The following is a 27,238-nucleotide window of genomic DNA, read 5'->3' on the forward strand; positions in this document are numbered from 1 at the left end:
CAATTTTAAGGTGCTTGAAAGTAGGTACAGAGGAGATGTCAGGGCTAAGCTTTTCTATGCAGAGAGTGGTGAGTGCATGGAATGAGCTGCTGGCGATGGTGGTGGAGGCAGATTCTTTAAGGTCTTTTAAGAGACTCCTGGATAGGTACATAGAGATTAGAAAAAATAGTGCTATGGGTAACCCAAGGTAATTTCTAAAATAAGTACATGTTCAGCACAGTATTTTGGGCTGAAGGGCCTGTATTGCGCTGCAGGTTTTCTGTTTCTAATTTATAAAGGAGAACTTGCTGATTTTCCTTTATTCTTGCAAGTTAATGGACACAGCATTCTCTTTTTCTTGCTGTTGCAAGAACAAGAAATAGTTAAACTGAAGTTATAACCAAATCCTTTTTATTCCAATTACTGTTTCACACAGAATTCAACTGTTGGCTACAGGCTTGAATCAACTCTTGCTCTTCCTGAAATTGCACCTGGTGGCAATCTGGGGAATTCAAATTAATACTAAATGTGTCTATATTTATGTCAATTAGGCTTTCAAAATAAACTAGCCTTGTTAGTCTTGTTGCTGCTGCCTTTGAATATCGGCTAGCAAATTCATATTGCAGCTTTATGAAACATTGGTTAAGCCACATTTGAAGTACTGTGAATTTCTCCTCTGCACAGTATCGGAAGGATTGCACAGGAGAGAATGTTGAAGAGATTTACTGGGCTGTTGACAAGGTTGGATAGACTAGGTTTGTTGACCCTGGACTGAAGGAGAATGAGGAATGACTTGATGGATGTAAATTGGATTTTGCTTTAATTGTGCAATTCATTAATCAAGGCAGCATCTTATTTGGGACAGCTCTTTAAGAGCAAAAACTAATCGATAAAATAGTTGGGATTTCCTTTGGGACTCAGTGCCACTTAATCAGGAGACTGATGCTGAACAGTTTCTAACAAGTTTCAGTCATGTGCGCTTGCTTGTCTGTTGGACCTTACACCATGTTTGGAGTGAACAGTTTTTAAATGGTGCCAGTGATGTGTGCTTATGTTCAAAAAGCAGTGATTTTTGTCACTGATAGTTAATAAGAAATAAGCAGAATGACAATTCAGAATTTGCTCACTGTGGTTTCAAGCATTGAAACATGAAGATACCAAAAAAGTGAAAATGAAGCTTCCTCTGCAAGTTAAGAACTGAAGAGCAGCACAGAATGTTGGAGCAACGCAACAGGCCAGGCAGCATCTATGAGGTATTACAAATGCAGCAGCAATGAATATGGAACTGAGACAGGGTTTCAAACAAATCCCGAGATTTATTAACCTCTGCTCAAACTTAAAGTAAACAAACGACTAACTTAACCGGAAGTTAACAGTTAGGCGGCAATATCTAACACACGGTCAAACTTAAAAACTGTTCTTAGAGTTCTCATCCAAGCACAGACTTAAAGTGATAAATTCAAAAGTCCATGTGATTTATAAAGTCATTAAGGAGAGACTTGCCCGAAACAATAATTCATTCGAAGTAACGGCGATCTGCCAATCCCACAGCCGAGAGATGCCTTGTTCGAAGAAGTCACAAAGAAATGGAAAGGAACTGACCTTTTGACTGGAGGGTGGTCACTGCACAAACCTTCCCGACTTTGCAGGGGTTTAAACTCAAAAGTGCAAGCTACCGTTCCTGAATGAAGTCAAAGGTCTACCGTTCCCAAAATGCAGAACTACATTAACTTTATCCAATTCTTTGAACTCCAGTAATGCCTTCACTCTCCAATACTAGACTGTAAGGGAAAAATAAACGTGCAACAAATAAAGACTGTGGAGCCTCTACACCTCTGACCGACGACAACAACATTTCACAAAAATAAAAATGAGAACTGCGTCACAGTCATGGGCTTTGGTTTAAATACTGTTTGGAACATGCCACTACATGACATAACATCACCCCACAGTCATGAGACAATTACATCATCCCACTCACAAGACCATTACATCATCCCACTGGCCCATGTTCAAACTGAGTAGGTAATGGGGAGAAAGGTACAGTTGATGTTTCAGGCTGAAAAGTTGACTGTACTTTTTCCCCATAGATACTGCCTGGCCTGTTGAGTCCATCCAGCATTTTGTATGTTGCTTGGGTTTCCAGCATCTGCAGATTTTCTCTTGTTTGTGATGGGAACTCTGAAGAACTTGATGCCAGTTGTCTGTGCTGATTCTGTTCTTCTGGTCAGTCGAAAGAACACAGCAGTATACACTGGATGAATTCCTTTGACAAGTATTAGGAACTAATGTGGTTTTATAGTACTGTCTTAGAATTGGTAGTGTTCTGATTTGTTCTGCATTTCATTTAAATATCACTCATTTAAGCACTTTTTTGTAGTTTTTAGATATCTGTTTAACACTTCTCTGTGAAACTTTGGCTAGTTGGGGTAGCTGCTTAAATGGGCCAACATGTCTTGGTCCTTGTGTCCAAAGTAACTGGACTCCACTATATATAAAATTCAGAGATGGTATTGATGTCAAATTTTTCCCATAGTAGGGTATCAAAACCAAAGGTATGGGACTCGGATGAAAGGCAAGGGAAGTGAGGGGAATTATTTTGCACTGATGTATGGAACTCACTACCAGATGTGGTGGAATTCGATGCAATCACTACATCTGAATTATTGAGATGCAGTCTGAAATGAGTTCCTCTGGCCCTATGAACTACAGAACCCAACAAGTTCCGATTTAACCCAAGCTTTTTCACAGAACGATTGACAATGATCAATTAATCCATCAACTGGCATGTCTTTGGACGGTGGGAGGAAACCAGAGCACTCGGGGAAACTCACCTGGTCAAGGGGAGAGCATGCAAGCTCCTTACAGACAGCGGCAGGATTTGAACCCGGGATGCTGGCACTGTAAAGCATTGTGCTATCCACTAGACAGGTACTCAAATGGGCAAGGCATTGGATAGCGCCTGAATGTGAGCGGTAGGGATTAATGCAGATTGGCAACAAGGTCGACATAGATGTGCTGGACTGAAGGGCCCGATTCTGTGCTTTAAAACTCTTTCTCTGTTCTTCGTAATGTGGTTGACATTTATTTGCCTTCTGAAAAAGCTTAGCAAGCCATTCTTTCCGATGCATGCCACATCAAGTGAAGAAATTCAGAAGTTACTGTGACACATCCATATAGGTGATTTGGTCAAAATCCTGCAGTTCGCTAGGTTGCTGACAAAATTGAGTGAACCCATCTCTTCCCTCCTCCCTCTACTTACCCCTCAACACATAGTGGGAACCCTGGTATCATGAGCTGTACTTTTATTAGAAGTAATGTACTTCCACCAGCAGAAATTTGTAACTGCTTATTCTAATCAGCTCATATTTACAGCAAAAAGTTCTTTTCAAGAAACTTGGTGCTGGGAACAGGGTGTGATAGAACATTAGGGTTTAATTCTGGTTCTGAGTGGTGCTGGGATTTACTGTGTTAACTGAATGGAACATAGGAGTTAATGCTGATGTGGAAAGTCTTGGACAAATTGAAGTATCATGAGTTTAAAAAGTGAGATTTCTGCTTCAGCCACGAAGCTGACTGAAACAGTGAATCCTACAGGAGCATATGTAAATTGACATTTTTCCCCTCTCTCTCAACCAGCCTGCTGTTTGCTTTGACCAGTCAGCATTCATTTTTGAGTGACCCTGCAGAGTCTGTCATTTGACTGCTGTGGGTGTGTGCCTGGCATAAGCAACTAGTTTGTATGTGGGTAGCTCGACAGTGACTGGTGCTGCTGCACACAGGCCGAGAATTTGTTGCAGGAGAGGATCGGTATGTCGGTGCAACCTGGTGGTTTTCATGATTTAGTGCACCCTTGCTCTTTTGTGCTCCAGTGCTGGATCAGTTACATTGGAAGTTGATCTCATCGGTCTGTCTGCGGCACATCTCCAAGCCCTGCAGTGGCCAGAGGCTCCATGATGCAGCAAGATGTGAGGGAAATCTGGAATGCAAAGCAGTGGAAAGCTTGAAGAATAATTTAAAGCATTAAAGGATTATTCTGCTGCTCTTTGCTGGACTGTGGAAACGTTAACAGGACAATATTTGATCATGAACAAAAGATGGAAGTCGTCATTGAAACTTCAAGTCTAGGAGACAAAATAATGGCTGTGTTTGCAATAATTGCAGCAAATGTGTGTGTTTTAAAATATTAGGGCAGTTTGGTCCTCCTGTGTGCTGGCTGATGCCCTGAACAATAAATGGGCGATGGCTGGGAGTATTGCTTCGAACTCCGACGTAACTGAACAGAAGGAGAAAGCTGCTTCAAATCATTATGGGTTTCAGCAGGTTAGGGGAGAAGCAAAACAAACTACATTACAACATGAGGTCTCCATTCAGTCGTTAAAGGCAGAAATGAACAACAATCAAGTTGGTACCTGCGATGTGATTGATGTGGAGAGTTGCGGTGAAGAAGCAAGTGGTGATGGAATTTTCAGCTCACTAATCAGTCAACATCAGATTTTATCTGGTATAGAGGAAATTGCCTTAAGAACTGAACTGGATAACTCCAATAACAATAACTGGTCCTCTCCTTCCCCTTTCACAGGCTCAAAAGGCAGCATGCCTGATATTTTCTCAAGTTTGCTAGATCTGAGGAAGGACCCCAGATGGGGTGATAGAGAGACTTGGAGTAAAGTGAAACAGGCAGGTGCTGACCTTGCTCTTTTGAGATTGAAGAAAGCTGTCCAGCAAACACTGGGTGAGTTGGTGAGCATCCCAGCCTGTGATCTGCAGACTAAGGAAAGACAACTGTCCACCTCCACAGCGGGCATTCTTGGGCAGGTAAACAAAGCTGGCTTAACACTGAAGGAAAGGAAAATGTACATTTGTACACTGTCTTTTTGGGAGATGCTCCATTATTTACAGTTAATTGGATTTGAAGGTAGATCACATCAGTATTACAAGGTAATACAGCAGGTAGTTTTCATAAGTTCATGCACATGGCAATGTTATTGTACAAGGTTTAATTTGTGTAAGAAATCTAGCTCAAATTTCATTTGATGTAATGGGGATTGTTCCTAGTATATTGGGATTACTTGAAGGTGAGTCTTTTTGAGGTAAAAGCCATTATTTTGAATAACATCCTCTTCCTGCAGGTATCCTCAATTTTAGTTGGTATTTCTAGCCTGTTTTTTCCTACTCGAGGTGAGCTGTTTGCATCATTGAACTTTTGAGAGCTAATGCTTTTGTTTTTGTTCTTGAAAACAGCAGGACAAGTTGTACACATGGGCAGCTGTCAGCCAGCCAACTCAGTCACGTGACCACGGGGAAGATCGGATCCCTGGGAGGATTCAGACAGTGTGGCCGCCTTCAAAGCCCTGGGCAGAAGAAAAACTGAAGTATGTAGAATCAGGTGAGGGAATGGTTCACAGTTTTGATTGGGGGAAGATGAGAGAAAGCTGTATTTGAAAACCTGCCTTCATAAGGAATGGCCACTTGACCCTACAGGTCTCTGTGCCATTTATCAGAACATCTCTGATCTCCCTCATTACGTTGCCACACCACATTTGTATCCTTAATATCCCCTAATAATGAGATGTGTAGGTCTCTCTTTAAATGAACTGAGTGGGCCTCCATAGTCAGTTGTGCATTCCACCCACTGTATGAATAAATATCATCTTGTTTACGATGCAAGTGGCAAGCACCTTTTGAAACTGACCTCTAGTCAGCCAAGGAAAGCAGTCTATTAATTCCAGGAAAAAGTTTGCAAATTTCAGTAAGATCTCCTCTCATTTTTCTAAACTTGGATGAATCGGACACATCTCCACTCAGATGGCAAACCCACCATTCCAGGAATCTATCTAGTGAATCTATACCAACTTCCTATGGTAAAGCTACTGACTCTTTGGCAGGGAGACAAAGCCGCACTATGCTCCCTGTGCATTCTCAGAAAAAAAAATCTATAAATGCATTAATACATTTTGACTTTTGTAATCAAATCCCTGTTATGTGAAAGGCTTTGCCTTCCAAATTGCTTGTTCATCTGGTGTTCCTTGTTCCGAGTAATGTGGGCTGATTCTAGCCCAGATATAGCTCCATTTCTAAAGACAAATGTGAAATTTGTAGTAGTTTCAAACTGTCAAAAATGAGAAAGTGAGCTTTTGGGTTTATATTTACATATAAAAATTATTTGACTTTGATCGTTCTTCTGAAACTCTTGTCAATACAAGTGATCATGAGCCCATTGTTAAATAATTTTGTATGCCTGCACGTGGCTGGACTGGAAGTTTTTTTAAAAATCCCCATTAGTTCCCCACCTTGGAGAAATACATACGATTTGAGATGCCAAGTGTATTAATGGGTCAGAGTACAGGAGGAGATGGAGCTGAGTGACATGGCGTCATGACAAAAATCTTCCTTCAATGGTTAGCAAGACAGAAGAGCTGGTCATGGAGTTGAGGGGGGAAGGGGGAAACTGCAGATGGTGCAGTGACCATGATAACAAAATAGAAGCAGGAGTGGGCCACTCAGCCCTTCAACCCTGTTCTTCCATTCTACTCATGGCTGATGCACTTAAGACTTCCATTCCTCTTTGTCAGTACCGTTGCATGATGCTACTATGAAAATTTCCTTGAAAGCAAGTGACCCAAGATTTAAAAAATACAATATTGTTATTTCAGATTGGTACATCAGTGTCAAACGTGTAAAAGAACATGCTAGGTTTGGGCATGGTAGTGTAGTGGTTAGTATAATGCTTTACAATGCCACCTGCAAGATTGGGGTTCAGTTCCTGCCACAGTATGTCAGGTGTTGTTATGTTCTACCCATGACTGTATGGATTTCCTCCCACATTCCAAAGACTTGCAGGTTGTGAATTGCGGGCATGCTGTGTTGCTGTTGGAAGCGTGGTGACAGTTGTGGGCTCCCTGCAGCACAATCCTCAGACAGTGGTTACTGATGCAAACACAACATTTTCCCATGTTTTGATGTACATGTGACAAAGCTGATCTTTAAATTTTTCCAAATTCTCCTTTTTATTCGAGGCGGCAACTGTTAAAATAAAAAAAAATCTTACCCAGGGCATTACATTGTTCTCTCCCCCCCGCCCCCCCCCAACCAAAAATAGTCATGTCTTCTTGACTTTAAAACTTAATGATTTACACAGTACTCAGATGAATCTTGTGATTTCAGCCCCCCCCCCACCCCCAACATCCATTTGTAAATGGGAGTAACACAAATCACACGGTGATTGAAATAACCCTGTTTCCCAGGTGTATCATATGCCGGCCTATCTGGTGTTTTCCTGACTGAGACCTTTTCTCATCTTTAGCTGCTTCAGCCTCAGGCACTCCTTATGTCTGTTCCTGTTTATTTGGGGATACCACCTCCTGCCTGTCACTTGCATCTTCTCACAATTCAATTCCCTCTTCCCCCTCACTGAACTCAGCAACCTTCAGTTTAAGCAGGTGCTGCTGAACATCTTCACCCTCTGCAGCTGCTAACCAGTGAGATCACTCTGAAATGTTGGGGGGGAGGGGGTTCGTCTGTCATTCTAGTTTCTCCAGGACACAACATGGGTGTACCACATTGTTCTTTGATATTGCTCATCATTCTAACTTTGGAAGAACTTGCTCAAAAGCATCTGAGTACTGAGTGAATGGACAAGCTTTTCAGAAAATATCTTTCCATTTCTCTCCTTGAATGCTACCATGGGCCTTCTCGCCATGGGAGTATTTGTTCCCACAAGAATGGAAGCCTCACATTTTTCAGCCAGATCCGGGCCGACCAACATTGGTGTATCAGTAGTCTCAGTTACTCCAAAATCTTCCAAAAACTCCAGTATGTGTCCTCATCAGCACTGAGCCACCGAATCTCAAGGGCACTGAGTGGCATCAATGGTAAATGTGTCAAATACTGGTTGTAAAAAGATCTGTAAAGTATCTTGACAACCTGTGTCAAGTATGGCTCTAGCATAAATGTCTTCAATCCTTATGGATAAATCAGAGCTTGGTCCCACTTAATCTTCAGGAATAGTCTCTTGATACCCTGATTGGAACATTTCCTCTCCAAGACAGCAGCCATTTCTTTAGTGGGTCCCTCCATAGTTATCCTTCCGTTTGATTAACTGCTGACTTTTGAGAGATTTTCCTGTCCCTCAGTTGTACTTGAAGTGGCAATCTTCTCCACAGCATTGGTTGCTTCTCTAGTTTAAAAAAAATTTTCAGGTGGTCCTACAGGTGGGTCAGGTTTCCCAGTGGATGTGTCATGTTTAACTGAAACATTGGCAGACATAGATAGATAGATAGATACTTTATTCATCCCCATGGGGAAATTCAACTTTTTTTCCCATGTCCCATACACTTGTTGTAGCAAAACTAATTACATACAATACTTAACTCAGTAAAAAAATATGATATACATCTAAATCACTATCTCAAAAAGCATTAATAATAGCTTTTAAAAAGTTCTTAAGTCCTGGCGGTAGAATTGTAAAGCCTAATGGCATTGGGGAGTATTGACCTCTTCATCCTGTCTGAGGAGCATTGCATCGATAGTAACCTGTCGCTGAAACTGCTTCTCTGTCTCTGGATGGTGCTATGTAGAGGATGTTCAGAGTTTTCCATAATTGACCGTAGCCTACTCAGCGCCCTTCGCTCATCCATCGAGTCAGCTCAACTCAAAGGCTTTTTACAGCATTCCTCAAAAACTGTCTGTGTTATCAGGGGTCACTTTAGTAACAGAGGCTACCAATGAAGACACTACTCGGCTTTAGGAAATGTTCCGCTTCTCAATCTTGTTTTCCTCCTCTCTAACCTTTAAGTAATTTGGTAAAAATGGAGGGCGCATCCTGCGGATCATTCGGATACGTAGAGCAATCATGTCATGTGACTGCATGCCCTTCACAGCTTGCTCCGCTCTCAAGCAATTTCTCTCAGACAGCTGAGGACCCCGTTTGTGCCACAGTGCAGCTGTTTCTCCAACCAGGAAAGGTCGGTAGACAACTTCTCTCCTTCAGGAGGATGCCTAAACGTCGTAAAATCGGCTGAACTTTCTGTAAGTAGTTAGCCGAAATGGCTAATGGATTTTCTGCCTTTAGGAACCTCACTATCAGCCGCTGGACCTTTTGAATTCTCTCAGACTGTTTTTTTGTATTGTCTGAGCACTGCCATTTATCCAGTAACAGATGTCTGCTCTGCCGAAGTCTCACTCTTCAACATTGGGTGTGGGCTTAACTCCAGAGAACATTCTCAGCCTACAATATTTTTGGCTCTCTGCTGGTACACTTCAGCATTTATCACCCAGTGATGTAATAGCCGAAACTAGCTCATAAATTAACAGCTGAAGAACTTGTTAGACTTCTCACATCAGACAACTCCTTTCCCTCTCTTCACAGAAGTGAGAACAAATTATATTTGGTCTTCACCCTCAGCTACATTCCTCCCTCCTCCTCTCTCCTCCCTCTCTCTCCTCCCCCCCCCCCCCCCCCAGATATGAACTGGCATGGCCCTGCCTTTCCAGGTGCCCCTATCCCATAGGGCAGCCCGGCTTCATCACATCACTGGTAGTCTGGACTAACACAATATCCTTACCAGTTGATTGGCTGTTCAATCAGTGTAACTTTCCCCAATATTTTTACAGGGCTCGGCACTGTAAGTGCAGTTTGTGGGGAATTCAAATATTCGTTCCTCTCAGAACATAAGCATAATGTGTGGATACCCTCTTCATATTGCACCAAACCTTAATCCCTACCGCATCCATAATGAAGCACATTAATTACGACGTACTTCACTTTCCACATATACTAGTCTAAACAATTGCTTAAACATACAAATAGACTGCTCAATCAATCCTTGTGCAGCATTCATGCAGCATCCAATCTCTGGATGAGCAAGCACCACACAAATGCAAAACTCTCACCGGGCTTGTAGACAAACTTGGCTCATAAGGTAATTCTGCTAACAGCCACGTGACTCTGCAGTGAGAAAGCCACCTTGTATATGTCTAGGGTCAGTATGATATAGGGTTTCACCAAACAGCAAAGTTGGAATGTTCTGAGGAGGAACAACGATTTAGTGAATGCTGTGTAAATACTACCCCATACAAAGTTGTTGTTCATTAGAAAAATAACAGATGATACACCAGCATAATATTACAAAGGAAATATATTTACCAATATTTCAACTTTCCTCGAGGACCATCTTGAATGAACTGGCTAACTCAGGAGTACGGGCACTTCTTCCCCACAATGCATTCCTTAAAATGGGGTCACTCCCTTGAGCTTCACTCTGCCGCATCTTCCCTTATACCACACTGTGCAGCGCCCACCAAAAGACCCCAAACCAGACCACTGTCCTTCAGAAATCTGACCCCGACCAGCTCTCTCGAATCTTCCACAGCACCCCACTGGGCGAAATGTTACAACACCTACCAAGACGATTCTGATGGGCTGACGCAACGTTCCTAAATTAGACGAAATGGTTCCTTTAGCCAAAGCCAAAACACTTACTAACAGGACATGTTGCTTTTGCTGAAAACTGCCAAAGTAAAAGTACCTCACAGCATTGCGGTATAATTCTTAATCAGGGCATTGCAAGGCCATGAAGCATCTGTGGAGAGAGCAGCAGCTAATGCTTCAAGTCAGTGACTTTTATGTCAATTGAGGGCATCAGACATTTGTTTCTCTTTCAAAGGGTTTAGTAGAATAGCTGAGCTGCTATTTCAGTCTTTTTCCTCATCTGATCTTTTCATCTACATTTCTACTCTCACTGGTCATTTGCCTTTAGTATTATTCAAAATCTGAAAGTTTGAAATAATTTGCCCAAATTTACTCTTGGATTTCAGATCTTTCTCTGCTGCCAAAGCTGTCAGACTTCAGCATGTGTTAATGCTGTAGGTTTGAGCCAGTTGGCTGTAGAAGTGGGCTTAGCCACGCAGCAGGGGGGTTGTGCCTGCCTTTGAATTAGATTCCTGCAACCTGCAGGGAACCTTTCAGCATATGTATCTGGCGGATGTATTAAGAGCTATTGAAGTTTAAACATTTGTGTGAAAATAGTTGAGGATTCTTGCTTTTAAAAACCAGACCAAGAGTAGTTCAAATGTGGATTTGGAGTTCTGTGTTAGTAAAATTATTGATGTGGGATTGTATTAAATTGCTAGTTTAGCAACCAGAGTTGAGGGTTATTAATCTGGAGAAATCGGTTCAATCCCACCTTGACAAATGGAGACTAAATTTGAGTCTGATTTGAAATTGAGGTCTTCTCAGCTGCACAAAGCACAATCATTGTACAAACCCAGTTGGTTCTCATGCCCTAAAGTGAAGGACGTGAGTTTTCCTTGCCTATTTTGTCCTGTCAAAACATTTGATTCACCAAAGCTGTTTTCTCGCATCTTAGCGATTGAATAATAAATGTTTGAAATGCCCACGGCATTAAAATTCAGTGAGTGAACAATTTATAAAGCACCTCAAAGTTGTTCGTTCTGCCTACTACATCGATATTGACTAAAAACAACTATTCAAGCACTTCGTTGCACTTTAAGTTTCCGTAGGTTCCTCCTCAATGTGACTTAATAGAACAAATGTTATCTACCAAATCCAGTGTAGTGACTGTGGCAAGTACTGTGTTAGTCAAGCAGGAAGAAAACTCCTGACCAGGCCACACGAGTGTCAGTGAGCAAAAGGCACAGCCCACTCTCAGCATTATCAGACCATTTTAAAAGGACAGCCAGAGTCTTGAAACCAGCAAGAACGAGAAAAGAATAAGATTTTCTCGAAGCGTGGGTCTCTACAGGGATCCATCAACAAACACACCAACGTAGATCTGGTATATGAACCCTTATGAAGAAAAGAGGGAAAAAAATGATGTTGACAGTTAAGGAATCGTCAGTAATCTCTGGATCTGAACAGCAAAGTAAATACTTATGACGGACCTCCCTTGAAGCTAACCAATCAGAATCTTCTGCTGCTAAACTGTTCAGTGTTTTGAACCTGCCAACTGGATCACCAGGTTTTATCAATATCCATTCAGAGCCCGGAGGAGTATATAAACCCTGAACTGTGTACTGGTGACGGCTTCTCAATTGGAGCTGAAATGTCTGCGAATATATTGGCAAGCTCGGTGATGAACCAAACTTCCAAACAGTAGTTATCCAATTTGTGAGCAAGGGAACCAGAGAATTGTTTTGTTTCGCTTTCACCTTGATATTCATATGAATGGCCCTTCATCATTCTGAACCTAGTGCCATGAAGAAATGCTCAGCTCCCACAACTATTTTCACATTCTACTGTCTCATTTTCTAAATTTGAAATATATTGAAGTAGGATTATTTTGAACTAATCTGCAAAATACTGTGCGTTGTTAAATCAAAAGAATTCCAAAACCTGTGACATTTTTACTAAATATAAAAACAAACTGATACTGAAATAGTATTCATCCCCTTTGTAATTTCTCTGCTGACTTTCATCAGGTCAGTACTGTATGTTAACACATACAAACAAGCTGGATGAACTCAGCAGGTTGGACAGCATCATTTCAACGGATGCTGTCCGACCTGCTGAGTTAATCCAGTTTGTTTGTACGTGCTGATTTGGGCACAGCATCTGCAGTATACTTTGTGTTTACCATTCAGTACTGTATGTTACCTTACCAACTCACCCAATTTGTTGATGTAGAAAATTGGGAGTATCTCCTGTATTCAATGAATTCATAAGAATAATTACCCCTCTCTGTAAAGTCCAACAGTATGGCAGATTTTCAAAAGACCAAACCAAAATTAATACAAAAGTGCATTGAAGACAAGTGAGGGAAATGTTAATAGAGAAGCGCAAATCTGGGGAAGGGTACAAGACCAGCTCAAATGCACTGAACATACCCCAGTGTAGTCCATTGTTGGGGGGGGCGGGGGGGTTGGTGGAATATGAAACCACAGCCACTTCCTTGTTCTCTTTAAACTTAGTCACCAGAGAAGAATTGCATTTGTAAGAGAGGCTACTGTGACGTCAACAGTCACTGTAAGTGAACTGCAGAAGTCAGCAACTGGAGATGAATTTCACATCTCCACAATCTAAGACCTTGCAGAAAATGTATTTATGGAAGAGTGGCAAGGAAGAAGACCTGGCTGAAACAAGTCACTCAGAGGATACTGTGAAAGATGTGGAAGGAGGTCTTGTGGTCAGATAAGACTTGTGGAACTTTTTGGCCTCAACACTGATGTAATTTGAATACCTCATATCTGCCAAATAACACCTTGCCTACTAAAAAAGTATGGTGGAGGTAACATCATGCTATCAGAAGCTTTTCAGCAGCAGGGGCTAGGAATCTGGTCAGTATTGACTGGAAGATGAGTGCTGCCAAGTACAGAGATTCTGGATTTTAAAAATCTGCTAGCTTCTGCCGCAAAGCTTAAACTAGGGAGAAAATTTGTCTTTCAACAGGATAATAACTCAAAATTACACAGTCAGAGTCCTGAGTCCATTCTGGCCTTAACCCAACTGACAATCACTGGCAAGACCCAGATTGCTGTCTGCAGCTGGTCCCCAACTAATCGGGCACAGTTTGAACAATTTTGGAGGAGGACTCCATGTTTTGCAAAGCTAATAGAGAATTACCAGCTGTAATAGCTGAGGGAGATGGTTCATGTAAGAAATGAGCAAAGGGGGATTCACTGCTTTTGAACCGGCATTTTGGTTTGTTAAATTGATCAAAATCCCTGTTTGCAATACTCATGAGGGGGGAAAAAAAGGTTTGTGGGCTGAATGACCAATTGGGGGGTGTGGGGGGAGGGGGAGACAAAGCTGAATTGCAAATATAGTTGTATAGGGGTTTAATCAAATGCTTCATAGAACAGCCTTAAAGTCCATTTGTATTTCCAAATGCCTGTTTTTGTTCCTGGAAGATGAAATACTTGTAAGCATTAGACTATCATGCATTGCAACGTAGTCTTAACTGAAATGTTCATCAGGTTTAGTTCAGCATTCAAAAATTAGGCTGTGGGTCTTTCTCATATTTTCACTGCCTAATCATAATGATCATCCCTTGCAGTTAATGCAGTGTTTTCGCTTCTCAGACCCTGGGACCAAGCACAGGGTTGTCTATCATTGTTCTTATGCCACATCTTTCCTGTGCACACTGCTGGAAACTCAATGGATCTCAGATGAGGGCTTGTTCTGAGTTGCCCCCAATCCTGTACATTGCGCATTTGGGATTTGGGGGAGTATTATGTCTAAAGAAAAATGGAGGCAGTGTGTTTTACACATGGAATGTGTGAAGACATTGAGGAAATATAGTAAGTTACCTCCTGTTTTTCCTTTTCCTATTTCTCAGACTATATACTGTCCAGGTTCCTGCAGGTCTAAAGAACATAAACCAAAGGAGCAGAATTAGGCCATTCAGCATTCTGTTCCACCATTCCATTCTGGCTGATTTATTACCCCTCTCAACCCCATTTTACTGCCTGCCTTGCATAACCTTTGATGCCCTGGAGTACATTAACCTCCACTTTAAATGTACCCAATAACTTGATTTCCACAGCCATCTGTGGCAATACATTCCACAGATTTATCTGGCTAAAGAAATTCCTCCATCTTCCCCACCCCCGCCCCACCCCCTCAAATTTGGAGGTTGTGTCTTCTGGTTCGAGACTCCCCAACTATACGAAACATTCACTCTAAGCCTTACAATATTCATTAAGTTTCAATGAGATTCTCTTCTCCCTGCCCCCCCACCCCCTCATTCTTCTAAACTCCAGTGAGTACAGGTCCAAACCACCAAATGCTCCTCATACATTAACCCTTACATTCCCTGAATCATTCTCATGAAGTTCCTCTGGACATTCTCCAATCCCTGTGTACCTTTTCTGAGATAAGGGGCTCACAGCTGCTCAGTACTGCTTGTGGTCTGACCAAAGCTTTATAAAGCTTAAGCATTACAGTTGCTTTTATATTCTAGTCCTCTCGAAATGAATGCTAACATTGAATTTCCCTTTCTTGCCACTGACTCAACTTGTGAGTTAACTTTTAGGGAACACTGGAAGAGGACTCTCATATCCCTTTACACCCCTGATTTCTGAATTTTCTCTCCATTTAGAACATGGTCTACACATTTATACCTTCCACTGAAGTATGTGACCATGCACTTGCATACACTGTTCCATCTGCCTCTTTTTGCCCAATCTGTCAGTCCTTCTGCAGACTTCCTGCTTCCTCAACACCGGCCTCTGGAGCATCACTAGTCACTGGCAGCCAATCAGAAAAGGTCCCCTTTATTCCCACTGCCTCCTGCCAGTCAGCCAATCTTCTATTTATGTTGGTGTCTGTCCTTCAATACCATGGGCTCTTGTTTTGTTTAGCTGCCTCGTGTGGCACTTTGTCAAAGGTCTTCTGAAAATCCAAGTAGACAACACCTATTGACTTTCCTCTGTCTATCCTGCCTGTTGTTTCCTCAATCACCAGCTGGTTCTTCAATAACTATTCCCTTTGTTCCAAGTGGGAACTGTCTCTCTGGCCATTGAGTTGAGTCATTGGGACTGGTGCTACAGCCTTTGTTCCAGGGGCCCATGTTCAATCCTGACTTGGACACTGGAGTTTACTGGTTCTCCCTGTTTCCATGATTTTCCTCCAGTTTTCTCCATCTTCTTCCTCCTTCCCAAAGTTGTATAGGTTAATTGAGTTCTGTAAGTGGCTTTGAATGCATGTGGCTGATAGAATGATTGGGGATATAGACAGATGAGGTAGAAGAAAATATAGTGGGGCAAATGGATTTTGTTGAGCTGGCATGGATAGGATGGACCCATTGGCCTCTTGTGCTGTAATGGTCAATGGAGTTAATTGCAAGGATGGCTTTCTGCTTGAGAATGTGGACAGTCTAGGAGGGTTAGCACTTCCTGGTTGATCTTGACTGACCTAGTCAATGTCTAATTATACAGGCCTTCTGAATTTAAAATGAAATAAATCAGTGACATTTTGTTTGCCTTGCATATTGTTAAATGGGAAGTTGATTGTCTGTGCAGGTGAATTGTGGGAGGGGAGAGAAGGGGACTGACGAAAGCTGGCATCAGCACTAAGTTGGTGTAGACCTTGTTAGGTCAATGGCCCTCACCTGGGTGATTAAGTGTACTAGTATGAAGCCAGCTCAAAAATATAACAAGTTTATCTTATGCCTTCCTCCTTTGGTTATGCAGAGACTGACTCAGAGTAATTTGGCACTAAGCTGTTTAAAATTAATGGCTTGCCATGTAGAACCTGGAAAATCTATGCCAAGGTGGTGTGGTGAACTAGATATACCTGTCTGACTGCTCCTGTGGCTCCTCCCACAGACCCTACTGACTGCTCCTGTGGCTCCTCCCACAGACCCCTGTATAAAGGCGACTGTGGGCTGCTGCTCTCCCTCATTTTCCCTAGGATGTAGTGCTGTTTATTCTTCCAGTCAATAAAAGCCGATATCTCACTTCCTAAGTCTCAGCGTGAGTTATTGATGGTGCATCAGGTGGTTTGCTGTTTCTTTTGTACCAGTGAGCTGAAGGTCAGAGTTAAAATGAGGCAAGATCCATTTGCAGTGGAACTTCAGATTCAACTGCACCTTTGCTTGACGTGTCTTCTGCAGCCAACTTGGTCAATTCAAAGTAATTTAAAACTCCCCAGATATGTGTAGCAGATCCCAGGCAGGGAGCCAACAGCAGTGTGTTCAAAGGCTGAACAAACTGCAAAGTAGCCTGCCAGAAAGCTGCTATGGTTACATTGGGTTATGGACTGTCCAGCCAAATACTTAGGAGGCCCTACAGATCTGAGACACTATTCCTTTTTGGAATTTGATGGGGAGAATGGTCTCTTGAACTAGAGGAAGGGTGGGCAGAGTGTTTTAGCAAAGAAAAAGGTAAGTTTTGAATTTGTTTTAACCGGTAGCATTTGTCTGCTTTCAGAAGTTTCGATTCTAGCTATTGGCCCACTTTAGATTTTGTATCATGTGAAAATATGCCATAAATACATAATGTTTTTTCTTGTAAATGAGTACATGTTCAGACCACTATACTTAAACTTGAATACTTAAATTCATGTTATGGTACCATGAAGCTGTTGATATTTAATTATAAAGGTCCTCATCTACAGAACCGCCTTTTATAAGTCAACCTCCTTCAAAGATATCTCTTCCCTGCCCCCTCCCCCCCCTTGGATTCAGAAAATTCTGCATATACTTAGTAGGCCATTACTGGTCTTGGGTTCAACCATTAACTTTTTGCAAAGGTGCTTTCTGGCCTGTTGAGTGTCTCCAGTATCTTTTTTAATTTTAGATTGCTGGCACCTGCAGTTTTTTATTTTCAACTTTCTAGGTTGAGTAAAAAATCCCTGATCTAATTTTTCTGTTACTATTTTGAAGTAACACCTGTAAAATGTCTGTCGAAGCTGGGCAGTTATGGGAGTTCAGTTGAATCAGCTGGAAACCTGTTCCCTGCTTGTTTTCCCTTTGACGTTTCCACTCACTGAAGGAATGCTAGTGCATAAATATTGAATGTGCGGAAAGCAATTAAGTGCTTGTTCCTCTGGATGTCTTGATTCTCCTTTGTACTATTTGATGTTAAATTAAGTGAACATTATTTGAACTGGGAAAGAAAGCAGTGAACAAATGTATTGAATGGAAATTCATGTCTTTTGATGGTTGTGGTGACCTGGGACTGCTGCTGTCTTATTACAGAGAATCGCGATGCTGTTCTAAGTCTGAAAAGGATACAGAAAGAAGAACTACACACTTTACAAGTAAGCCATGACTTTGATTTTGATTATATTGATTTTAGTAAGGAGTGATTTTTAGTATGAGCAGGTTTAAAATTATGGATTAATCAGAATGTTTCAGACACTTGCTCATCTAAACAGATGTGGAACTGCTTTGAAAAATCCAGTAATGGAAGCACAAACAGTAGAGATTTAAGTTTGCCTTTAAACTGTAAAGTGTTGAATGAATGTATGCTCAGTTTGCACTTAGAGCAGATAGATCTGTTAATTGCAAATGATCAAGGTTAATAATCACACTCACCACTAAGAATGATTTTTGACGATCTAAAATGTATTTCATCTTGCCTTTCACATGGGAGGAGGGGGAAGTAATACAGTAATTCTTCACAGTTACACTGAGGGAGGAGAATGATTTGTGTTTCAAGTCTCAGTGTCACAAGATCAACATAGCTTGTGCTTGGCTTAGTTAAAATGTAATCATTAACCAGCCATTAAATGGATAATTTTGCATCTTAACTTTTAAAAAAAAAAACAAAAGGGTTGAGAACTAATTAATTGGACAACAGTACTGCTTAATGAAGGTATTGTGATTATGAATAAATGCAATATAAAATGCATTTTATATAAAATGCAATATAAAACTGCTTAATGAAGGTATTATGATTATGAATAAATGCAATATAAAATAAATAACAATGTCTTTGTGCATTTTAGTTTCAGCAGCAATGCTTCAAAGGAAGGCATTAAATGTCAGAGGAAATATAAATGCCAAAGTTTCTAAAAGTATTGATGAAGAGAAATGTCTAAACAAGTTAAAATGGTTTCAGCAGAGTTTTTGGTAAGCTCAGCATGTTGAAATGGAAGTCATGAGTTGTGACTAGGTGGTTTTGAAGGAACAGTGGGTAACAGTACTTGTTTACTTCAATTTCTATTTGTGGTGTGTAGCTCAGGAGGATTCAAGGTTAGGGTTCAGATAGGTAGAGAAAATGACATGATATCCATATTCTATGGATAATGATTGTCTTGCCTATATTAAACTTTTGAAAGCAATGAAGTGGGAGGAGAAAGGATACTATACAAGGTTAGTTACAGGAAGTGATTAATGGACAATTAAGGAAAGTGTTTTCAAAAACTGTTAGGCAATAACGTTTGCAGTCATTCGAGTTGATTCTGGGCAAGCAGCACCAAGTTTACTGTAGGATAATTGAAAATGGAGTAGGCAGTACTGCACAGCATTTCCTCTTGGCTTTGCTGAACATAGTGCTAGATCCTATGTGAAAACTGTGGCAATAAACAGCCAATTATATTAAAAAAAACTTTGACCTTGCACATGGCCTGTTCAGCTGAATCAAGGCCAAATTGGATAAAAGGAACAGATTTGTACCAATCCTGCAATCATCCTGTCTGCATTGAAATGCAGACACCTGAGCAAATGCTAAAGTCAAGTTTTGACAGACAGACAGACATACTTTATTGATCCCAAGGGAAATTGGGTAATCGTCAATAATTGGTTTATTGTCATTTCAACCATTAACTGTTGGTACAGTACACAGTAAAAACAAAACAACATTCCTCTAGGACAATGGTGCTACATGAAACAACACAAAACTACACTAGACTATGTGAGACAGCACAAGGTTACACTAGACTATGTAAAACAACATAAAAACTGCACTAGACTACAGACCTGCACAGGACTAAAAGTGCACAAAACAGTGCAGGGCAGTACAATAAATAAACAAGACAATAGGCACAGCAGAGGACAAACTACAATATAATAATAAATGATGTAGATGTCAGTCTAGACTGAGTATTGAGGAGTCTGATGGCTTGGGGAAGAAACTGTTGCACAGTCTGGTTGAGAGTGTCCAAATGCTTTAGTACCTTTTGCCAGATAGCAAGAGGGAGAAGAGTTTGTGTGAGGGGTGCGTGGGGTCCTTCACAATACTGTTAGCTTTGTGGGTGCAGCGTATAGTGTAAATGTCTGTAATAGAGGGAAGAGACCCCAATGATCTTCTCAGCTGACCTCACTATCTGCTGCAGGGTCTTGCAATCTGAGACGGGGCAGTTCTCAAACCAGGCAGTGATGCAGCTACTCAGGATGCTCTCGATACATCCTCTGTAGAATGTGATGAGGATGGGGGGTGGCAGATGGACTTTCCTCGGCCTTCACAGAAAGTAGAGATACTGCTGTGTTTTCTTGGCTATGGAGCTGGTGTTGAGGGATCAGGTTAGATTCTCTGCCAGGTGAACACCAAGAAATTTGGTGCTCTTAACGATCTCAACGTAGGAGCCGTCAATGTTCAGCGGAAAGTGGTCGCTCTGCTCTCCCAAAGTCACCAACCATCTTTTTGGTTTTGTTCACATTCAGAGACAGGTTGTTGGCTCTGCACCAGTCAATTAGTCGCTACACCTCTCTGTAAGCTGACTCCTCATTCTTGTTGATGAGACCCACCACGGTTGTGTTATCGGTGAACTTGATGTGGTTCGAGCTGTGTATTGCTGCAAAGTCGTGGGTCAGCAGAGTGAACAGCAGTGGACTGAGCACGGAACCCTGTTCATAATCTTAACAGTTTAACAAAATATCCCTTCACAGCTACTTCACTTTATGGTCAGCACATCATTGAACTGTCCTGTACTGTTTCCAGCCAGTGCTGCCTTGTTTTTGACATAACCCATTTATAATATGTAGAGAACATATACCTAGTTGTCCTGGCCATTATTTATTGCCCATCCCATACACTGAATTCAGGTGTGCTGGGTCTTTTCAGGAGCTGTTTTAAAAAGTGATTACATTGGAACCTCTTGACTCATTAACTTTTAAGTCCGCAAGGAATCTGGGATGGAACCAGTAGAACAACTGAATAAGCCTTTCAGTGTTAGGTCATCATGCAACTGAATTCCTTGCGTTAAATGGAAATGCTACTCAAGTAAGATAGATTAACAGTGTGACAATAGTCTTAAAACTTTCCTCCTTTTCCCCCGCTCCACACTGGGAAAAGTCATGTGGCTACTTTTCTAGAAAGAGATGAGGTAATTGACAGATGGCAGTAAAGGCTTGAAGGAAATTCTGTTCTTTATCAAGCAGCAGTATTAAAGAATCTTGGGACTAGGAAGATGAGATATCCACACTGGGGGATAATTTGTGTAGTAGCACTTAATAGTAGAAAATATCCATTATGGACATTTTACAAGCCTTTAAATGGGATGCTAACAGGCTGGGAAGCTGGAAACACTTTTAGTTGGATTCCTCTGAATTTTAACACTTGAAGTTTAAAGTCTGGAGGCCAGATTTAATTCTTGTCACATTTCACCAACGTACACCTTTCCTGCATCTTATTAACGGCAGATCTCCTTAGTTATTTATCGGGGTGTTCAACCTGAAGTGAATTTGCTATACTGTTGATGGTTAATTGTTGCTGATGTGTTTGAAACAGCATGCAAGATGTCATGATAGTCAGTTTCCCCAACTCCTGCCAATCTACTTGTATTGGGCAGGACTGGTGTAAAATTCATCCTGTTGTGTGTGAAGTACTTGCAGTTTTATTTTTCTGTAGATGAATGAAACAAGTATGACAAGTTCGCTCAGCAGGGAGCTCCAGTGTATCTTGAAAGTGGGTGATCTTCGGGTTCTGTTCAACTTGACCTGTGCCATTTAAGTTTGGCACATAGTGTTCTCCAATCATTTTTTCTCTGAGCCTAAGAGTGGAGAAGTGAGAATAAGTAGATTACAAAAATTGCACCAAATGGATTATGACCTTTAATAGCAGATTGCTGTTTAATGTTCTGAGCTTTATTACTGGAAGCCATCATGATTAATATAGCAGCTGGAGAGAACAGTGGGTGGTAATCTCTTCTAGATGTTTAAAGTGATTTAACAATAACAAGATTGTGTTTTGATAGTCATTTTAATTTAAAACATTCACGTTTTTTGAACTGTACATTTCTTCATGTTTTCCCACACTCCTTCTGTCTTCAAGTACTAAAGCTCCATGCCCAGGTGCTGCTTTGAAGTGACAGTAGCCAATACCGTTGCCTTTATCTGAGCATGCTTTCTGTCTGGTGTCAGCTTAGTTCTAAAGGATCCCTGTTCTCCAGTAGGAGAGAAGGCAGGTTGAGCAGCATTTGAAATAGCAAATTCTCACAAGCAGCAGCCCACTGAAAAATCAGATTAAATCAAACGGATAAATTAATTGAGGTGGGCTGTGGAGGTTTTGCTGGCTGTTTGCTGTGCAGAACCTACTCCCTCCTTGGCATTGAGGGCTGCAAAGAAAAGAGCCACCAGGACTGTCACAGAGGGTGCTGAGCAAGCCTCCAGATAGCTGTGGATCAAGGTGTGACCCATGGTCCAAAGCTAGGGCATGATCAACCTTGGATGGGTCACCTGGGTGAGGCTGTCTGATGTTGAAAGACCCCAGGTTACACCTCTGTATCCCAGTGCATCCTGGGATGTATCACTGCATCAAATTTGCAGCTGAACAATTTTAATTATTTTAAACTAAAGTTTTAATAAAAATGTTCAAAATTGTAATTTAGGGGAACTAAGGAATAGTTATGGGTAAGCTTACCTACAGCAAGATGATACTGTGTTCCAGTTCGAGGGGTAATGAATCACAGCAATTTCTAGGTTTTTGCAGTGAAATTTAGGTTATGCTCTGGAAATTGGGGCCTTCAGTTAATTGTCCTTTGAGAGCTAATTAACATAGTTGTTTATAACTGCACACTATTGCAGAAAACCTACTACCAGTTTCCAATAATCGTAAGTCGGGCAGCATCCATTGAAACGAGCAGTCAATGTTTCGGGCCGAGACCCTTCATCAGACCTGAGTTTGGCCTCATGGCAGTAGAGGAGGCCATGTATGGACATACTCGAATGGGAATGTGAAGCAGAGTTGAAGTGGGTGGCAACTGGGAGATCCTGTCTTCTTCCAGCTGCCTATCACCTCTCTCATGATTCTGCCGCATTCTACTACCCATAGTGCTTTCCCCTTACATTCCTCCTTCACCTCTCCAGCCTATCCCCTCCCTGCTTCCCCTCCCCCACCTCTTGATCTTTCCTGATTGGTTTTTCACCTGGCACCTTCCCCCCTCCCCCCACCTTCTTTATAGGGCCCCTGCCCCCTCCCTCTTCAGTCCTGACGAAGTGTCTCGGCCTGAAAAGTTGACTGCTCGTTTCAACGGATGCTTCCCGACCTGCTGAGTTCCTCCAGCGTGTTGTACATGTTGATTTGACCACTGCATCTGCAGTGTACTTTGTGTCCAATATACGCAAGTATTCACTTCATGTTTGGTGTGGTTTAGCACTAGATGTGGGGCAACTATACTAGAACTTGAGGGAGAAGTTGCCCAGTGGGTTTGTCTCCACTGTGTAATGCTTGTGTTCATCTCGGTACTGATTAGTATGATGACTGTGAGCTTGAAACTGTTTCTAGCTAGATGCAGTCCAGTTCAGTCATTGACGCCAGAAGCAGTTGGAGAGGGAGCAGCAGAGATTATTGCCTTGACCCTGACCATGCATGTCCCACCACCCCCTGGTGTCCAGTATTCTTATTCCTCCCTCTTGGTTTTTTTCTCTCAATTTTGCTTGTGAAGAGAGGCTGACAATTTTAAGCTTAGTTTTAGGTGTAACCATGATATTGGTGCGAGTGTTGGGCTTGGGAAAACTGGATATGCAAGCAGCTTGAATAGGCGCCTTTCAGAGCTCTAAACATTCACAGTGAAACCATTCAAAGAAGATTGTTATAGTGTAGAGGTTCAATTTTAACAATCTGATTTGGCTTGTAATTTTAATCACTCAATATAATTGGAAACTTGCTCTGCGCTAATGAGGCGGAAGGCTCCAGCTACTGTTGCAAGATCCAAATTGGCATCCAAGTGTCTTCACCATGTGAATGGAAGCAATACAATTCAAACCTTTCCAAGATGGTTTCATTGGATACAGTGTCTTGTTAAAGTATCCAGTCCCCAACCCTCTGTTCACTTAATGAGTATTACAAAGGATTTTGGGGGAAAAAAACTGAATTTTTATTTGTGAATTACATGCTCCTTTAACAGTCGAGCCCCAAAACTGGGAAAATTGTAAAGCATGAAAAACTACAGTCAAAAGCTGAAATGTCAGCATTTCAAAAGTATTCATCCCCATTTGCTCAGTACTTAGTTGAATCGCCTCTCGCAGCTATTGCAGCTAGTTGTCATTCTTCAATAGCTTTGTACAATCTGATGGAGCAAATTTGCTAATTCCTCCTTGCAGAATTGCTCAAGCTGTGCCAGGTTAGTAGGGGAGCAGCAGTGGACAGCAAACTTGTGGTCTTTACAGAGATTTTTGATTGGGTCAAGGTCAGGTCTCTGACTGGGCCACACGATGACATCAATTTTCTTCATTAGAAGCCATTTCATGGCTTTTCTGGCAGTGTGCTCTGGGTCATTGTCCTGCTAAAAGACAAACCTCACCTGTTTAAACTTTCTGGCAGAGGCCGGCAGATTTTTTTTATCCAGGATCTCTCTGTATTTAGCAGCATTCATCTTTTCATCAATCCTGATCAGATTGCCAGTCCCTGCTGCTGAAAAGCATGCCCAGAGCATGGTACTTCCTCCACCTTACTTTACAGTGTGGATGGTATTACCACACGGATGTGCAGTATTAGATTTGCACTGCATGTACCACCCTGTTAAGGCCAAAATCTTTCACTTCAGTCTCATCTGGCCGGAGGACCATCTTCCATATCTTTACAGTCGCTTTGCAAAGTTTTCCTTGCCACTCTTCCATTAGAACCCTTTTCTTTGTGCAAGTCCTTAGTGATTATGAAGTCATAAGCTTTATCTGCAGTTGCAGCCACTGACTTCTGCAGCTCACTGAGTGACTGTTGGTGTCACAGTAGCCCCTCTTACAAGTGCCACTCTTCTCTGATGACCAAGTTTAGAGAAGTGATCTGATGTAAGCAATGCAGCTGTAGTTTCATATTGTTTCCACTTAATGGACTGCACTGAGCTCCAAGAAAATGTCAAAGGCATTGTACATGGTCTTGTATCAGTCCCCAGATTTATGATTGTCTATTACAATCTCTCTCACTAGTCTGAATGCTCTTTTGTCTTCATTTTGGTTTGGTCTATTGAAAATCTACCATACTGTTGGACCTTGCAAAGAGAGGGTGTATTTATTCTTGTGAATTCATTGAAAACTGGTGATCCTCCAATTTTCAACATCAATAAATTGGGTGAGTTGTTAATGTAATTGCACCTGAGGAAAATTAGGAAAGTAATTATAAAGGGATGAATACTTTTTCAACCTCCATTTTAGTTTTTAAATTTTTAGTAAACTGTTTGACAACTTTTGGAATTTTTCTTTTGATTTGATGTACACAAATGTTTTGTAGATTAGCTCAAAGTCCTCCAATATATTTTAAATTTATAAAATGTGACAGTTGAATGTTTAATAGTTGTGGGGGCTGAACACTTATTCAAGGCACTTTATCTTCAGGTCCTGCTTTTATCTTGGTGTCTCTGGATGTGTGGTCGTTGGTTCTGAATTTGGCCATATTGAATGGCGCTCAAGGTGCTGTAGGGAGCTGCCATTTATACGGCCCCTCGTGTGGATATTCCTGCATGGTAGATTAATGTGGTTTCATGCATATTAAAACTAAGATGAGTACTGGAAAGATATTGGTCCCTTCTGCCTGAAGATTTTGTTCTTCCAGATGGTAATTTAAGGGTTCACAGATATTCTGAAAGAAGCCTTGAATAGTTGCCGCAAAGCATCCTAGAAGATGCCCAGTTCAGCAGTGGATGCGCTGAAATCAAATGTTGATGACAAGGTCAGGCAAATGTTCTGTCATGTCTGACTTCTGATTTGTAGGTGTTGGTGCCCTCAGAAAACTGAGTTAAGTCATTACCTCCTGTAGAGGTAAACTTTACTCAAATTCTAAACAGGAAATTGGTGTGCTATTGTCCTGGTGCTTGCTGACAAAGAGACATACTTTATTGATCCCGAGGGAAATTGGGTTTCGTTACAGCCGCACCAACCAAGAATAGTGAAGAAATATAGCAATATAAAACCATAAATAATTAAATAATAATAAGTTAATCATGCCCAGTGGAAGTAAGTCCAGGACCAACCTATTGGCTCAGGGTGTCTGACACTCCGAGGGAGGAGTTGTAAAGTTTGATGGCCACAGGTAGGAATGACTTCCTATGACACTCAGTGTTACATCTCGGTGGAATGAGTCTCTGGCTGAATGTACTCCTGTGCCTAACCAGTACATTATGGAGTGGATGGGAGTTATTGTCCAAGATGGCATGCAACTTGGACAGCATCCTCCTTTCAGACACCACCGTCAGAGAGTCCAGTTCCACCCCCACAACATCACTGGCCTTACGAGTGAGTATGTTGATTCTGTTGGTGTCTGCTACCCTCAGCCTGCTGCCCCAGCACACAACAGCAAACATGATAGCACTGGCCACCACAGCCTCGTAGAACATCCTCAGCATCGTCCGGCAGATGTCAAAGGGCCTCAGTCTCCTCAGGAAATAGAGACGACTGTGACCCTTGTAGACAGCCTCAGTGTTCTTTGACCAGTCCAGTTTATTATCAATTCGTATCCCCAGGTATTTGTAATCTTCCACCATGTCCACACTGACCCCTTGGATGGAAATGGGTCACCGGTGCCTTATCCCTCCTCAGGTCCACCACCAGCTCCTTAGTCTTTTTCACATTAAGCTGCAGATAATTCTGCTCGCACCATGTGACAAAGTTTCCCACCGTAACCCTGTACTCGGCCTCCTCTCCCTTGCTGATGCATCCAACTATGGCAGAGTCATCAGAAAACTTCTGAAGATGGCAAGACTCTGTGTTGAAGTTGAAGTCCGAGGTGTAGATGGTGAAGAGAGACTTGCGGAGTTCTGAATACACAACAGCTTAGTTTTTAAAATCCACTTCCATTTTCTAACTTTTCTGAGTTGCCCCTGTCTATCTCTCATGTTCTCTGCCTCTGCATGCCTCTCATCAAGCTCCTCCTTTGTCCCTCACTTTAATGTAAACCTGAATCCCTGCTCTAATTTCACCACTTGTGAGATTTTTACTAGATGTTTGGTAATGCTGCTGTTAAAGTGACTTTTATTGGATTAAAGGTACTTGTGTAAAGCAAATTATTTCCTGAACATTGGCCCAGGACTTAAAAGATTTAGTAGAAATAGGACCTCGTGCACAATAATCCTTGGCTCTCATTTCTGGTCTTTCTGTTGCAGCAAGCATCTGGGAAAACTGGCTGCAAAATTCATAAGTTGTGCATTATTCTATATTAATGACGATTCACCGTTACTCTGTGCTTCCTACTCTGACTCCTATTCCCTGAATCCTGCTTCATGTGCAGAAATGAACCGGTGTTGGTGGGAACTGAAGTGAGTGTTTCTGTGCATTAGTGTTAAAATGCAGGAAAGCAGGGAATAAATAGTTGAGTTTGGGGAGTAAGGATTTGTAATTGTATCCTGGATATTTTGAAAATTAAATCCAATATGGAAATTAACGTGCCAAGATCCCTGATGTATAGTTACTAAGTGATAGTTGCC

At 41.6% G+C, this 27,238-nt stretch overlaps 1 protein-coding gene across 2 annotated transcripts in view; it reads left to right on the plus strand.

The window, feature by feature from the left end:
* fmn2b (formin 2b) overlaps positions 1-27,238 on the plus strand; it is a 464,635-nt gene that overhangs the window by 63,796 nt on the left and 373,601 nt on the right. The window contains exons 3-4 of one of the 2 annotated variants that reach the window (XM_073050587.1): positions 5,224-5,368; positions 17,640-17,701. In XM_073050587.1, coding sequence (XP_072906688.1) covers positions 5,224-5,368; positions 17,640-17,701 — 207 coding nt within the window. The remainder of the gene's footprint in view (positions 1-5,223; positions 5,369-17,639; positions 17,702-27,238) is intronic. The other variant, XM_073050588.1, reaches the window with a different exon arrangement.

Source organism: Hemitrygon akajei, chromosome 7 (genome assembly GCF_048418815.1).
Source record: "Hemitrygon akajei chromosome 7, sHemAka1.3, whole genome shotgun sequence".
NCBI classification, from domain to species: Eukaryota; Metazoa; Chordata; class Chondrichthyes; order Myliobatiformes; family Dasyatidae; genus Hemitrygon; species Hemitrygon akajei.